Here is a 16702-nt window from a genome sequence, read left to right as displayed (position 1 = left end):
ACTGGTGAGAGAAAAAGAGGACAACGTGGGACTGTGTGTCTGATGCAGGACTTAAAGCACAACCCCAACAGTTGAGCCCTGATGTGGGAGGCAAACAGGGACTCCTGAAGCTTCTGCAGTCGGGAAGTGCTGTGACAAGTGAAACTTAAAATAGCTTCCTTCCATCATGGTTAGGATAAACATGTGGGAGGCAGTGCAGGGAGGTGGCCTCTACACAGTTAAACTGTCAGTTTGGGGGGGTGGAAGTCTCTGGACCCGGCCAGGACACACACAAACGACAAGAATGCACGTGGCCTCCGCACCCTGCCTGTGAGATTTGCCCTTCTGCCGATCCTGAGCTTTCCTGCTAAAGACTTTGTAGGCCTCCGTCTTCTGATACTGCTCCAGCTCCTTCATGTAACGCTCCTTATCTCTGTCTGCTTCGTCCAGGTAACGCTACAAAGGGAAAATTCAATGATTTCTGAGGAGGTTTGGTCATGTAAAATACCCAGGCCACAAGAAGCATGAACAGGCAGTAAAGGAAAAAGAGGGAACTTGGAATATTGAGAGCAGAGCTGCAGCAAGCTAACTTCTGGATGTTCTCATAAAGAGACAGAGCACTGGCTTTCAGGCTATTGACTGACTGTCTTATCTGCATGGATTCAGGTAAAGTTTCACACAAAACTTAAGAACCAAATGCACATATTGTTTCTTTAGGTCTGGCAGGCTGAGGTCCACATGGCTACCCAAAGCCTCAGGGGACATAAATGATTTAACGGTAACACTTAGCTGGTCACTGGAGGACAAATAGAATATTGTTTTGTTTATGTATCATCAATTCATTCTGAGAGGATGACCTCATGCCATTTGGCTTTCCAAGGACCATGGAAGTGTAGTATTGAAGATAGAAGAAGTAGGGAAAAAAAAAAAAGATGACCTCACTCTGAGGACCCCTACATAAGCCACTTTGATTCTGTCTCCATTTATACATTTCTTGCCTTTGTCCCATTAATTATTTACACAAAGGCTATTGATTTATTGTATCATTTGGGTCAACTGCTTTTTTCCTTTCAATTCAATTAACTGAAGTTATTTTTGAGGCAATGTAGTACTGTGTAAAGAATGCCAATCTTGAGTTGGGGGCCCTGGGTACCCATCTCAGCTCTGCCTTCCATCTGTAACCTTGGGAAAGTCATCTTTACTTCCCTAGGCCTCAGTTTCCTCATCTGTAAAATGAGAGGGCTGGATTAACTAAGATCCCTTCCATGTCTAAAATCCTATGAAATAATAGCTTTTCTGGATTAATCCAATATAAACCTGAAAGACCAGTTATTAGATACCTGTTCTTCACAATCCTCACTTCTATCTGCTACAGCAAACAAAGCAGGTAATGTAACAACTTTTAATCCATTTCACAATTTAAAAAATATGGTACTGCTGAAAAATGGCATTTTAGCCTTAATGGGATCTGTTCCATTTGAACTCAGTAATGCAACTTAGAAAAATTGAAAGTGTGTTTTCAGCTTCAGAACATTTTCTCAAGCTGGTTTAAAGAAAAGGCCTTACAGACCTATTTTAGGGAACTTTAAAAAGTCTAAGCAAAGATTCCTCCAATAACCTGTCTCCTCAAAAGCAGCCTTCCAATCCCAAGCCACTGCTATGTTTCTTTAATCCTCTGTAAACCTCACTTCAGACAGACACCTGACTTGGGCTGTAGAGACACCAGTGTTAGGTACTCAGCATTTTGGGAGCACAGTTAGTGCTTGCCCCAAACAAGAGTGATCCAGAGGCATAGTGAAAGCACCTCTGTTTTAGTATGCACAGCAGGGATCGGATGTGCCCCCAAGATGGCACAGAGCTTTGGAGTGACTGGCAATTATCCCACCTGCCACAGCAGCAGAAACCAGCCTCTAGCCTCCCTCTAAAAGACACAGAAGGGACTTCTCTTTAAGTAACAATCAAAGCCAAGGCAAGCATCAGGAATTTGAATTGATAACCTGTTTCTCCTCAGGAGGCAGTTTGCTCCATTCATTGCCCAGCATCCTCGTAATTTCTGGAAAGGGGACCTCCGGCCGCTTTGCTCGGAGTTGTTCTCGACGTTCATTCATGAACCGCACATACCCTGTGAGGGGGGATTTGGGAGCATTGCTGTCTCGAAGTGGCTTCTTCCTTTTTCTTCCTTTGGACCAACCTCCTCGTTTATTTCTTTGCTAACAAAAAAAAAAAAAAAAAAGTAAGAGGATAAGAACTTTGATTCAAAGAACATAGGCTATTTTTTCTGTCAAAACAAAACCCTAGATATTTTCCACTCTCCACATCTGTCACAGGTACAGAGGATGCAAGCTTTTCAGGATCCTTTTCCATCACAGGGCTTTGTATCATCCTGCAAACTAGCCTCACTTTCAAGGGTGACTTGAGGGTTAATCCCTACTCATTGAAACCAGAATTGTGATGCTGGATGCCATGATCCTCCAAATTTAGGCCTCTAACACAGAGGCTCTTTAAATGTGTAATTCAGAATATACATAGAGCAATTTGCCACAGGAACCCAAGCCATTGCCCAGAAGAGCTGCATGAGCTGTTAATATGCACAAAGTAGGGGAGGATATTGAATTCAGAAGAGGGAGATTAGAAGTAGGTAGATATAGCAACTATCTAAACTACAGAGGCGATTTTTTCCTAAACCTCTTTAGAGATAAGTTTACTTCCTATATAATTTGCTATAACAGCAGCATTATTCTAGGCCCCTAGTATCATAGATTTTAATTATATACCTTAACATCTAACCTTTAGCTGAATTTCAGTAAGTACAAGGACAGCCAAAGCAAAGAGTTCTAAAGGTTAATAACAGTTTGTTCTTTTAATATTTCTTAAATATACTTATGTTGAGTTATTAAATATATTTAAGATTACTGATTCATCCTAAGGTTTTACAAACAAAGAGAACCCAGCAATGATCCCAATATCCAAGAAGCAGATGAGGTGACCTTGAAGGTCACCCACTCGAAACTGTTCCTCTTAAAGGTGAGTAAACTGGGGCCAGAGAGGGTAAGTAACTGCTTTAGGCCAAACAAGCTATGAGTAAATGACAAGCCAGCCCTGAGACTCCAAGCCTCTCTCTCGGTCCATCCTGTCTCACCTTTGCTATGGAACAGAAGGCACACCCTAGGACTGTGATCATGATTCTGCGCATCTCACACACTCCTCGTGTAAGGGAAAAGATTCTAGAGTTAATAAAATGCTACAGACCCACATATCCTTAATCACAGGCACAGCTGCAAAGACCAGAGATGTAAGCTACTGCAGTCGAGGCACACAATGTCAATAAGTGGGCAGAAAGAACTGTGTTACTGTAGTGCCAGCAAGGGCTTGCCTTGGTGTGGCTGAACAAGGAGTAAAATTCACCATAATCTCAAGAGGTGCCAAGATGATGATGAGCAAAAGCCAGTTTGTTAATTACATTATTGTTAAGTTATTCTTTTGAGGCTTTTAAAGGTACAAAATAGGGAGCTGATACAATTAATTTGACAAGAAAATAAACAAAATGGTGGCCAAACAATGGCAATATGATCGTGTACTTCTTTGGGAATAAGTTGCTTGGCTTCATGCCAATCAAATAACATATATATTTTGTCCTTTATTTTCGAAAAGTACCAATGACATCACAGGGTGATGTCTTGACTTGTGCATGAACTGGATTTAAGTGAGAGCTGCACAAAGTCATCAGCCTCACTCTCTCTTCCAGTCACGAAGTCCAGTGGCAGGACAAAAGTCAAGACGACTGGTGATGGTCTGGGATGCAGCGGATGGCCCTGACATTTTTGATGTCTGACCCAGCCCTAAGCGCTCCACAGCACCTGCATCAGCCACTGGTGGAACAGACTGTTCTTCCACCCACTCCATCCCAGGAAGCCTTCATGTGCTTGGGGCAGACGTCCCCCGAACTCAATCACAGGTTTGAGGCCTGTCAGCTTCCCTCAACCTGGTTTAGGCCATCTGCCAAAATGGTTTGACGTGGGTATGGCAGCTGCACATCCTACAGCTTCTTGGAGCCACAGGTGAGAATTGAGTGAGAGGAAAATACCAAAGGTAGAAGAGCACCCCTGAAAAGGGCTTAGCAAACTGACTAACACCAGAAGTGCTAGTCCTCATCCCATACACTCCCCTTGTGTTCTAGAGGGTAAATGACTATATGGAAAATAATTAGAAACTGAATGATTCGCCAATTAAGACACCAGGAGACTTGGACTGACTCTACCCTTATGGGCCTTACCATATAGTAGGGGATAAGATACATATAGAAATAACATAACAAATGACACCTGCAGAGGGTTAAAACAAAGTGTTAGGCAAGGCCTGAGTAAAAAGTCATTAGCATCAAGAAAGGCTTTACATAAGGGGGTGTTGATTTAGACAGATTTTAAAAGGACAGGTAAAAATTCAATCAACCTTTGTCTGCTAGAAGCAGATCATTCTGAGCCTAGGAAACAGAATAAACAAAGAAAGGCAGAGTGGAAGTTGCTGGGTATTCTGGGGGGAACAGAATACTTAAGTTTGGCTGGAACACAGAGCACATGCACCACAGTAAAACTGAGATAAAACTGCAGAAGCTCTGAATTCGAGGCCAAGAAGTCAAAAGGCTAGCCTGGAGGCCAGTACGGAGCTGTGAGCTAAGGAATGCTAGAATGCTAGAATGATGCAGAAGACTCTTCTGGCAGTGTGATGAAGGATTCCAGGGAGAGGAGAACGGCAAGAAGGCCAAAGTAACAGTCCAGGTAGGAGGACATGAAGGCCTGTATAAGAGGAACAGGAGAGAGAGGGAGTGCTAGGTGGGAAAGATGGTCCTCAAGATGGACTAGAGCTGAACTGGAGAAATATGCCCAGAGAGGTACAATGGCCCTGCAGGATTTCCTTGTTTATTAAGTCTTGAGAGGGCAGCGAGAGGGGGAATCTATGGCTCCATTATGTGGGCTCACCTCATCCTCATGCCGCTGCTCACTATTTTCTACTGTATTTGAAGATTCATTCTGGAGCAGCTGGACTTGGGAGAGATCTTCCACAAAATCTGTGTTGTTTGTGGATGGTGTGGCTCCGCCAGGGTACGTCACCTCTGGATGGGCTAACCTAAGGTGAGAGGAAAGGGCACCAAATTTTAGCCTTCACAAGAAACAAGGACTGATTTCCTGGAGGCATGTACATACAATAAAATCACGCACTGCCAGTCAAAACACAATCACCAGGCCTCTACTAGTTATCTGATCACAAATTAGCCAAACAATTTAACCAATTGATGCCTTTCATACAGGGTGGGGAAGGGAGCAAAAATACTGTTTCCCTGTACCCAAAGGGCTATAAAAATGTGCATACCCTTTGACCCAGCAATAGCACTTCTAGGGCTATATCCTAAAGAGATCATACAAATGGGAAAAGGACCCACATGTACAAAAATATTTACAGCAGCTCTTTTTGTGGTGGCAAAGAATTGGAAATTGAGAGGATGCCCATCAACTGGGGAATGGCTGAACAAGTTGTGGTAAATGAATGTAATGGAATACTATTGTGCTATAAGAAATGATGAACAGGCTGACTTCAGAAAAACCTGGAAAGACTTGTATGGTCTGATGCTGAGTGAAGTGAGTAGAACCAAGAGAACGTTGTACACAATTAACAGCTACGTTATGAGATGACTAATATTGATAAACTTAACCCTTCCCAGCAATACAAGGATCTAAGATATCTCCGAAGGCCTCGTGATGAAAAATGCTATCCACATCCAAAGAAAGAACTATGGAGTTTGAATGCAGATCGAAGCATACTATTTGCTTTTTTTTTTTCCTTCTGTTGAGTTTTGTTTCTTCTTTCTGGTGGTTCCTCCTATTGGTTCTAATTCTTCCTTACAACATGACTAATGTGAAAATATGTTTAATAGGAATGTACATGTATAGCCTATATCAGATTGTGCACCATCTTGGGGAGGGTGGTGGGGAGGAAGGGGGAGAAAAATTTTAAACTCAAAAGCATATGGAAGTGATTGTTGATAAATCAAAATAAATAAATAAATAAATAAAATGCTGTTTCCAAGCTCACTGAAGATGGGTCAGAATTTGATGATAGATCTTCAGAAAGCTGGTCAACTGAGAAAAACAGACTTTACCCCAAAACTCTTCTCCTTCAAAGGAGTCCCCAGGGTGAATTCTTCTCTTAATGCTGTGGCTTTTCCCATGTAACAGAGGCCTCTAAACTACTTGGCTTAACTTGCAACCCAAGCTTTGTGTGATGTCACTCACAGGAAAAATACTGTTCCAAAATGGAGACACAGTGAAACTGGGAGCTGCACAGGGAGGGAAAGGGCTAAGGAGATTCAGGAAACACCCTGTCTTAGGGAACTTCTCAAGCTAACCTGATTTATAGTTTATTTCAATGGCAAGCCCTTAATCATTTATAAATAGAATTATCCTCATCTGTCTACTCTATTCTGCTGCCAAAGCAGTGGGGAGGTTGGGGGGGGTGCCTCTTTTGTCTCTGATGCCACTTTACAGGTGGCAGCCGTCCCCTTCCTCTAACACTTCCAATACCAGCAGGGAGAAGAGGGATGGAGGGAGGGTGACAGTTAAGTTCCTGGGGAAAAGGCTTGTTGTTTTTTTGGTGGTGGCAGTGGTAGTGGTGGTGTTTTAAAACTGACCCAATGGCTCACTATGAGTCTAAAGCACACCACAGCTGACAAAAAGCTAACGTGATCTTAGGCAACATTAAGAAAAGCAGAGTGCCCAGGACAAAGGAAGGGAGTCCTGCTGGACGGTTCTGGAGGGGGGTGAGAGGAGGGAGACAATGATTCCTAAGCTTCAATTCTACTATAGCAGTTGGAATATGGTCATTGTCCCAACTCTAAGGAAGTCACAATAATTCTATGGACCATCTCAAATCCATTAATAAATATATTTATTCTTTGGCAAATACATTGTTCTGGGGAACAGCAATTACCTAAGAAAAGGGTCAGACCTGTGAATTCACTGGTAGAGAGAACTCTCAGATGAGAAAACCACCTTTACCAATGCAGGTCAGCATTTTTTATACAATATATACTCTTAGAAAGTCCCTTAAGGCCGGAGAGATTTTAATTGACTTGTGCAGGTTCACGTATGCAGAATTTATCAGAGGTAGGACCCGAATTCTACTGGCTCCAACTCCACCTATCTATTATATCTATATACTATACTATACTATATACCATATATACTATATATACTATCTACTACTGTTAACATTCCCTCTACAAGCAGAAAACAGATTTTCAATGAAAGCAATAGCTCAACTAATGTTAATTCTTCACTACATAAATTCTAAATTACAGATATTTTGTCAGAAATTTCCAAAGAGGAGAAATTGAGAACACAGAAGTCAGCTAATGCTACTGACTTTTTTTGTAAAAAAGATACATATTTGTAACTTGGGCATCGAGTCTTTCATCACTACATATCCAGGGGGGCAAAGTTTGTTTTGAAATCTGTGGGAATATGGGCATTATGGTTCATTTCTTTTTAAGGATCATTACTAAGGTAGTTATTTCTTTAATAGGGATTATTCCTTTGATAGAGATTTCTTAAATGGGTACTGCACATATGTGATAAAAACAAAAGAAGGGGCAGCTAGGTGGCACAATGGATAGAGCTCCTGCCTTGGAGTCAGGAGGACCCGAGTTCAAATGCGGCTTAACACTTAACAGTGTTAACTAGCTGTGTGACCCTGGGCAAGTCACTTAACCCTGACTGCCTCACCAGAAAGGGAAAAAAAAAAAACCCCAAACCCAAACAAAACAAAACAAACAAACAACAACAACAAAAAGAAAAAAAAAAAAAGGAAAAAGCAGCAACCAGAATACCAGCTTTTATACATCTCTTCCTGGGAGGCTGTGTTTTGTAAATGACTGCAGGATACAGATTAAAGAGAAGTTTATAATGGATCTCAACAGTATCATAGAACAAGAGCACACAAACGTCCATCCCAGTGTCATGGAGTTTGGCCTGCTTGGCAGGCATTTCTAAGTTCTATCAGAAGATGAGGCTGAGGGGCCCAAAGCTGCTACTCACCCAACTGCAGCCATATCGCTACTCTCCTTAGAGCCGTCATCATCTGCAAACAGTGGGGGGAGGGATGAGCTACTCATCAGATTTTCCATCTTTCTGAAAGGAAGGAAAGGTGAAAAAATAATTAATAGTTTAATTAATTCCAGCAAAAGTCCTGCCCATTTAAGAACTTTTCTTAATGTTACAACATCAGCAGAGCAGCGCTGTTCTTAAATATTTGGTTTTGTGACTTGGATTTATCAACTCAAACCTTAGCACTAAAGGACTCTCTTGAAGCCTGTTCCTATCAGCTGACCAGGGCAAAAACAGTTAATAGACTTTAATGTTTGGGGCATAATATGAGAAAACATACTTATCCACCAAAGAGCTGTAAAGGTAATCCTGCTGTAGAAACTGTGGTACAAAGTGACTGGTAAGCATTATGACCCTGAACAGGTCACTTAACCCTCATTGTGTCTTACTTTTCCACTTCTAGAATCTAGACAATAATATAGACCAAATTCACAGTGGTCCAGTGAGGATTAAAGAGAAAGTGCTTTATAAACACCGAGCTGTTCAGATGACAAGCACTTTGAGTATTATATAAATGAAAGGCATTGTTATTGCCGCATTATCCAGCTCTAAGTCCAACCCAAAGGCCCAGATGATTCATCTTTAGCTTAAAAGGTGATAAAGTAAGCCCTCCTAAGGAAATGCTGAAAGGGAAGTGGGGGAGGGAGGGCAGACTGATGTGGTTATGAGTCAAAGAAACCACATTTCCAGGTCAGAAATACCTTCCTCCCCAACTCCCCTGCAGGCCAGCAGAAACATCATGCACCTAGGTACAGGAAATAAATAAGCTTAATTGAAAAAAATAATTATAAAAAAATCAGAAGATCTTTTAGGTTACAGATAAAACCCAAAGAAAAAAGAGGTCAACACCACAAACTGAGTCATTTTGTCAAGTGTACCCTCTGCAAAGATATTTCCTTTTTCCTTCTCAAGGCTCACCACTAAAGGTTTCATCCTAACTAAACTAAAAGTGGAAACCTCCTACGTAGCACAACATGTGATCTTCAAACCAATTGCTAGAGATGACCCTAAGCTTCAGACACTTCAGCAGAATGCAAAGCACTTAGGGAAAAAGGACTTCAATCAATCCGGAGAAATAAAAAAAAAATGAAAAAATAGAGAATCATAAATAAATCCTGAAACTTCGCTTTGCGGGCTCTCCCCATTTAGAGCACGTTGCTAAGGAGATGATCTGTTAGGGTGGCAATTAAAACTGAATAACCATATCAGCCAACGCAGAACAAGGACTCACTCGACTGGTGACAATTTTAGAAACAATTCACAGGTGATGACGGTGATGATGCTGTGACTGGACTCTCTCAAAATAGTAATGCTCATTGTCTAGTCTACATTTTCCCCTTTAGTTTGGGGGCTTCCAATCCAAATGGTGAAGTGTTTAACTTGACACTACATTTCAGTGCACATTTGGATGAATGAATTATAGCAAGTGAAGCACAAGAGACAGGAGACAGGAATTTTCATTGCCCTCCAAGCTACTATTGAACTGCCTTCTCCCCATAATAAGAAATTCATTTAAGGTTGAGGAGGAGAGGTTCAATGTAAAAATGGCATGTCCAAGTCCTAAAGTCAGTGGTCCTGGAAATAGGATATGTCTTCACATCAAATCTTAAACCCAACCCTCAATATGAAAGGCGCACTAACGAGTATGCCTGCACTGTTACAGATATTCTGGAATGGTCCAGGCTCAATTGAGGGTATATATGTGGAGGGAGGTCAGTACAAGTTCTTTTCTTACCAAATAAATCCTACATTCTGCTATCTTCATCAGTCCGGTTTCCTCATTTCACATAAAAGGAACTTTTAGTTAATCAGATATAACAGTCTAACACTGTGTACTTGAATCTAATACCACCATATATTATGGTTCTCCCAAAAGGGAACAGATGCTTGTCTCTCTGTAAGAAGTTAGAATTCACTCGCCAGGCTTCTTTCTCAAAGTTTTCCAGGAAGGTCAACAACCTTTCTAGAACTTCAGGCTTGTCAATTTGGCTACTCTTGGCACTCCCACACTCAGCCCAAAGGGAAAATTTATATCTGTTGGTGGGCAAATGAAGTGTTTTTCCTTCTATGCTGCACTTGGTTCCCAAATGAACTCTCTCCACATCTGTTCCCAGTCATAGGCCTTTGTGCCTTCATTCATTTCTGAAATGTGGGAAGACAGCTGGACAAGAACCTTAACAACACATAAACAAATCATATAAACAAAGGAAGTTCAGAGAACACACATTTCTTTCTTACTTTTAAGTTTGTTTTACTTAACTCATATGGTTTAGATAGTATTTTCTCTCATCAGTGAACAGCTGGGTCCCCAAGAACTGAGCACTAAAAAAAAAAAAAAAAAAAAGGCTGATGGGGGTGAGTGGGTTATACTGGGGGTGGGGAGAGGGGGCAGAATGAGGAAAGGATAAAGTCTAAAGGTTCCTAAACTAGTCAAATCATTTGGAAAACTATGATTTCCAACACAGTGAATGGGAATATGCAGGGCTCAGCATTAGAGGTGAGCCAGCAACATCAAGACTACCAAGCCACTTCCTGCAATCAGTCTCCTGTGGGATCTGTGCCTGACGATGCCACAGACCTCAAGGTCACACTGAGTCAAATACCAGTGTGTGGCATTTTAGAAATGTAAAGAAGGATGTTCTGGAAGGGGAGACACAAAGAATACATTACATACAAATACTGAAAGGCAACACAATAAGGAAGGTACAATGGAGGGAGGTATGTTGTTTCCTCCTTATGAGTTAAAAGGAACACTGGAGGTGAAAGGCTCTGGAATTCAATCTGAACTTGGAATGATACTATGTGACCTCTGGAACCCTTATTTGGGCCTCAGTTTGTAAAATGAGAGATCTGAACTCAAGAGCAATGGGCTAAATGTAACTCAACACGGATAAACGTAAAATCATACTCTTAGGTACAAAATACTAAACTTCACAAGTACAAGATGGGGGAAGCATGGTTGAGTAGCAGATGTTCTGAAAATGATCTAAGAGCTTTTACTACATTGCAAGGTCAATGAGAGTCACCAGCATGCAACGGCAACCCAAAAAAAAGCAAATGTAATCATGGCCTGAACTGAGAGAAGCTGAGTTTCCAAGAATTGAGAGGGGATGGTCCCACTGTGCTCTGCCATCCTTAGACCTCAGATGGAGCAGCGTATTTCACCACATAATTGTCACAGATTTTATGCCCAATTTTCTTGCAATAAAGTGAGGTGCAACCATTACGTGAAGCTTTTTTTTGGGTCCCTGTATTACTCAAAAATCATTTATTACTAAACTGTCTTTGGTGCAAGATTAGGATGCACAGAATATTCATGAATATACATCAAAACTGGGAAGATGCAAATCTTACCATATCACGTGACTTACTCATGGCAGCTTTGCCTGCCCACCTGCTCCCCTTGTGCCTATAGCTCTTCATCCAGTGGAGTTACAATAGCGTTAATACTGCAGCACTCTAAACAAACCATGTAAATCTGCTTTTGGAAATATACTGACAATGTACACGCGCAGAGAATTCTAAGCTTCAGGCTCACAATGTTCAAGAGATAAATGTGTATCTGTATGCCACTGGTGAATACACTGCTGTTCTGTTTACCTTTTAAGCAGTGTGATGAACAGAATTATACCACACGACAATTACATGATGAAAGGCTATAAACCAATTTTTGGACTGGAAAAAAAACACAAAACAAAAAAACGAGGGTGCGACGATTATGTGGTAGCAATGACTACCTAATGACTTCATAATTTAAGGACATCAATAAAACAGGAAAGTGTCTGAGGACAATAAGGATGGTGAAGGACCTTGAATAAATGTGAAGTTCTGCGGAAAGAATGGGGCATGTTTAGCTTGGAGAAGAGAAAACTCAAGGATAACATGACTGTCCAAGCATTTGAAGAGCTGTGACATGGGAGTAAGACTTTTTTTGTTTGGTCTCAGAAGGTAAACCGCTTGAGCAATGGGTAGAAGCTGAAAAGAGGCTAATTTAGTTCTGAAGTCCTAACAACCAGAGCTATCCAAAAGTGGCACAGCGGCGTGGAAGAAAAAGGCAGAAGAAGGTGCTCCACACACCACCGGTCCGAAAAGCCATGCACTGTGCCAGGAAGAACCTTGTAAGAAATCCCAGACTGCTGCACTGAGCACAGGACAAACAGAAAGACCAGGCCATGCACTTGGCAGTCCAATTTTTTCGCCCAATACAGGTTCTTAAGGCTGTTATCTACTAACCCTCAGGACACTTCTTCTTCTTAATGCATTCGCCGCTTGGCTTCCAGTCTTCTCCAACTATGTCAACTCTTGCCCCTTTATACAAGGGGGCTTCAACATAAATAAATGTAAATATTCCCTTAAATACCACCAACCCTGTAGTTCCTCAAACTATTCAACTCCCATGCTCTTGAACTGCATCTCAGGAAGACAGAGGGGCAGTTATACCCTTGATCTTGGCATGACAAGTATTCCATTTTTATGAACATGAACTCTGAAATTCCTTCACCTCATCATAATCTAGCAATGCATGTAAGTGTTAAGGTTTTCAAAGCAGCTGCTTACTGTCTCACTTGATCTAAATCTAAATTCTTCATCCTTATCATGATTTCTTTTTTTGGGGGGGGGGTGAGGCAACTGGGGTTAAGTGACTTACCCCAAGTCACACAGCTAGTAAATGTTGTATGTCTGAGGCCGAATTTGAACTCAGGTCCTCCTGACTCCAAGGCCAGTGCTCTATACACTGCACCATCTAGCTGCCCCTACTTATCAAGATCTCTTATTGCTTCATCTCTCAGTATTTTCTCTGGTCATCATCCTTGTTCAGGCTGTCAGGCTCTGGACCAGGAATCAAGAAGACCCAAGTTCAAATCTGACTGCAGACACATATTAGCCATGTGATCCTGGGCAAGTCACTTTACTTCTGTTTCTCTGAGTTTCTTCATCTGTAAAATGGGGGAAATAGTATCTATGGCATGTCCATTCATTGGGTGGTTACTTGCTCAAGGCCCTGTCCCAGGCCTTTTCTTTATAATCTTTCATCATTAGAATGTAAGCTCATTATGAGTAGGGGAGGTTTCATTTTTCTTGTACTTGTATAGTGCCTGGCACACAGATTAATAAATGTTTACTGACTGATTGGTGACTTTATTAACTTCCACAGATTCAATGGGCATCTCTCTACAGGTAACTTCCAGGCACACACATTCATCCCTATTGTTCTCTATCACCAACTGTCTATGGGATGTTTCAAAGGGAATGTTCTCAATTCACTAAGACCAAAACAGAACCCATTATCTAAACTCGAATGTACTCCCCCTTAAAGCCTTCTCTCTTATTGTGAAGAGCAAGACTTTCCTCCCTGTCACTCATTTCACAACCTTATCAACATCCTGTACTCTTCATCTTCACTCAACCTATCAATTCTGTTGCCAAATCTTGTCATTTCTTTTTCCAAAATATCTCTCACACAAAATCTCTCTCCACAATCCACCAAATTTGATTCTCTAACAAAAAATAACTGTTGTACAAAAAATGCCATCTAGGAAGATTACTCAAAAATCTATATATCCAGCTCTAATGTTTTTCCTCCTGAATTCCAGTCCAGCCTGTTGGCTATATCCACCTGGATGTCCTATCAACAATTCAAGTGCAACATGTTAGCAAAGCCCACTCTGACTCTCTCCCACACATCTCATGTGCAGTCAGATATCAAGTTCTCTTGACTCTATCCCCATGATATCGATCACACCTAATCCCTTCTTTCTGCCCCAACTGAGGCTCTCATTTCCACCCATATGGGCTCTTCTCCAGCCTAATTACTTTCCTTGCCTCCACTTTCTTCCCACCTTAGATTAATTCTTCCCATTGCTGATAGTCATCTTCATTTGTGTAGAGAGATCTGACCGTGTCGCTTTTCTGTGCCCAAAATCCTCTGATGGCTTTCCTTTCGCTTACCGTGTCCTAACCTTTTACCTTTGTAAAGAACATTCCAGTGTTGTAGGTCCTTCTCTAAGTTTGAATTTCCCCAGTTTTCCAGCCTTACCTCACACTGTTCTCCTACACATGTACCAAGCTTCAGTCAAACTGGACTAACTATTGTTAGTACAGATCCAGTAGTTTCTTGTACTTTTGCTCACACTATTTGTCCAAAGACCTCTTTTGAAATCCAACCTGTCAAGACCCAATTCAAATGTTATGTTCTCCAAGAAAACTTTCCTGACCTCCTACTTTACCTCCCCACCAGAGAGAAAATACTTTTTCTCTTCTGAGATCTTACATAGCACTTTGTATCTCTTTTCTGCTTATGCTGTAGCCTGCATTGTTGTTACTGTATAGTGACACACACATCTGGGTGCTACAGTTCTCCTACCAGGCTGGAAGCCCCACGAAGGGCACAGCCTTGTCTTTTTGTATCACCACTAACCGCCTACCGTAGTACTTGGCACATAGTAATCAAAGTATGACTGGTGAATATACAAATAAATGTCCACAAACTTTGCTTTTATAATTAGATTCTCATTATCACATACTGCAAGAATCTTTTAATGTTCCTACCCATGGCAAAAGATATATATATATATATATATACACACACACATATATGTGTGTATACATATGTATATATATGTATATACACACATATATACATATATATGTATATACACACATATATACATATATATCCTTTGTTATTAATAAATAATAAAGTGAAAGAAAGAAGCTCTGTATCACTGCCAGAATTAAAAGCTAAAGACACAAACTCATCACTGCTTCCTTGGCTTAGAATACTTTTTTCCAGTAAGTACCTCTGGGACATTCTGGGATGTTAAAAAGATGTCTGTAGTATGATGAAATATTCTGGGTTTCTTCATTTTCATCTGCTTTTTTTTTTTAAACCAGAAAGATGGTAAAAATTGGGAAAGAGAAAGGAGAACATGCCTGTATAATACTTGTTATTTGGGTATGTATGGGTGTACTGATTAAGCGCTTACTGTGTTCAAAGTTCTGTGCTGCACACTGGGAAAAAAATTTAAATAAAATGCATGTCATTAAGGAGAATGAAGTCTATACTGATTATTATATCCATCCATCCATCCTTCCACCTCTTAGAATCCCTTTTTTTCTATAACGCTCAGTTCACACATGATCTCTTATTGCACAACTTTCTTCATCTTCCTAGCAGTTAATGTTCTTTCCCTCCTCAAATAATTATGTACACTTGTCTATTTTCATGATATGCCCCTAGCTACTGGAATAGAAGATCTTTGAGGGGATGGACTATTTTTTGTTTTGTCTTTACATCTCCAGTCTCTTGCACAGTGACATACACATACTAGGCACTTAATAAATGCTCACTGAATAGAACTATGAAATGAAAGTGGGGCAATTATCACATAGTGAGAACAAAGACTAAGAAAGAGGGCTGCACTGAAGCTAATCAAATTTTAGAAGATATAAAAAGCCACTAGTACAATGGGTATCTCCACCATGAAGGATTATAGGATGATATGGACACAAATGAAATGCACATAGCATTTTTCCAGCTCTGACACAGGGCTCCTTATAGGTTCTAAGAAACTTAATTCCTGACCTCTTGTGCATTCCCTCTCTGCTCAAATCAGGCACTTGCAAAAGCACACTGCCAAGAAAAGGCAAGGAGAAGGGAATTCCTCTTTACTGGATCTATGTGTGTTTGGGGATGACTCTAAACTTATTAAATCTTCCCTACTGCAAAATAACAAGAGCCTGTAATTGGTTGTTTAGTTGCTTTCCATCATGTCTGACTCTTTGTGATCCCATTTGGGGTTTTCTTGGCAAAGATGCTGGAGTGGTTCGTCATTTCCTTCTCCAGCTTATTTTACAGATGAGAAAACTGAGGGAAACAGGGGTAAGTGACTTGCCCAGGGTCAAATAGCTAGAAGTGGCTGAGGCTGGATTTGAACTCAGGCTTTCCTGACTCCAGGCCCAGCACTGTACTCACTCGCTACCTAGTTGCCCTTTTACTGCTAGTAAGGGGGTACTATCTGCCATTCCACTTTCAAGAGAAAAGTCACCACTTATATGTGCATGAAAGCAGGCTCTTAGGAAAGGCAAATCCAGCTTATCACGTTATTTTGGAGAGAAATGCACTATGGACAAATTTTCCTGCAGCAACAACGTTTAGCACAGCCTCTGCTACAGTTCATATGCAAAAAGGAAAAAAAGAGATTTCCTCTTAATGGAAAATTCTTAACAGCAAAATTGACAGCAACATTGAAGAATTCTAAGATTCCCCTCAGTCCAAACACGAGGCCATAAATGAAATATGTGTTGAAGAGAGGAGAGAGCAGAGCAGAACAAGTAGTAAGGGTACCATTTAAACACTTGGATCAGTAACTTCATCTGGGCCCTCACTGCAGCAAGGCAGTTTTTTTACTCTTCCCAAATTTATTTTTTATCTCACTATCCATAGATGCTTGTCCAAAATTTCCCTTTCTTCCTCAAGCTTCTCACAATCCTGCCTCTCAGTTGCAGACTCTGTGTCTTACTTTAGTAAAGCCATGTAATGTGAGCTTGTTCTTCTCCCCATCTCT

At 41.0% G+C, this 16702-nt stretch overlaps 1 protein-coding gene across 6 annotated transcripts in view; it reads right to left on the bottom strand.

Annotated features, from left to right (window-relative positions):
* The window catches only part of HMG20A (high mobility group 20A), a 67272-nt gene that overhangs the window by 16852 nt on the left and 33718 nt on the right, over positions 1 to 16702 (bottom strand). For 4 of the 6 annotated variants that reach the window (XM_027840633.1, XM_027840632.1, XM_027840628.1 and 1 more), the window contains exons 2-5: positions 8067 to 8159; positions 4956 to 5103; positions 1977 to 2189; positions 303 to 435 (exon numbers count right to left, since the gene is read on the bottom strand). In XM_027840633.1, the coding sequence (XP_027696434.1) occupies positions 303 to 435; positions 1977 to 2189; positions 4956 to 5103; positions 8067 to 8155 (583 nt within the window). In that variant the 5' untranslated portion in view covers positions 8156 to 8159. Of the gene's footprint in view, positions 1 to 302; positions 436 to 1976; positions 2190 to 4955; positions 5104 to 8066; positions 8160 to 10373; positions 10458 to 16702 lie in introns of all 6 variants that reach the window. The other 2 variants (XM_027840629.1, XM_027840631.1) reach the window with 2 other exon arrangements.

This window comes from Vombatus ursinus, unplaced genomic scaffold (genome assembly GCF_900497805.2).
Source record: "Vombatus ursinus unplaced genomic scaffold, bare-nosed wombat genome assembly UNPS02014847.1, whole genome shotgun sequence".
Lineage (NCBI taxonomy): Eukaryota > Metazoa > Chordata > Mammalia > Diprotodontia > Vombatidae > Vombatus > Vombatus ursinus.
The sequence above is the reverse complement of the archived record's forward strand: the minus strand, read 5'-3'. Positions and strand labels throughout refer to the sequence as shown.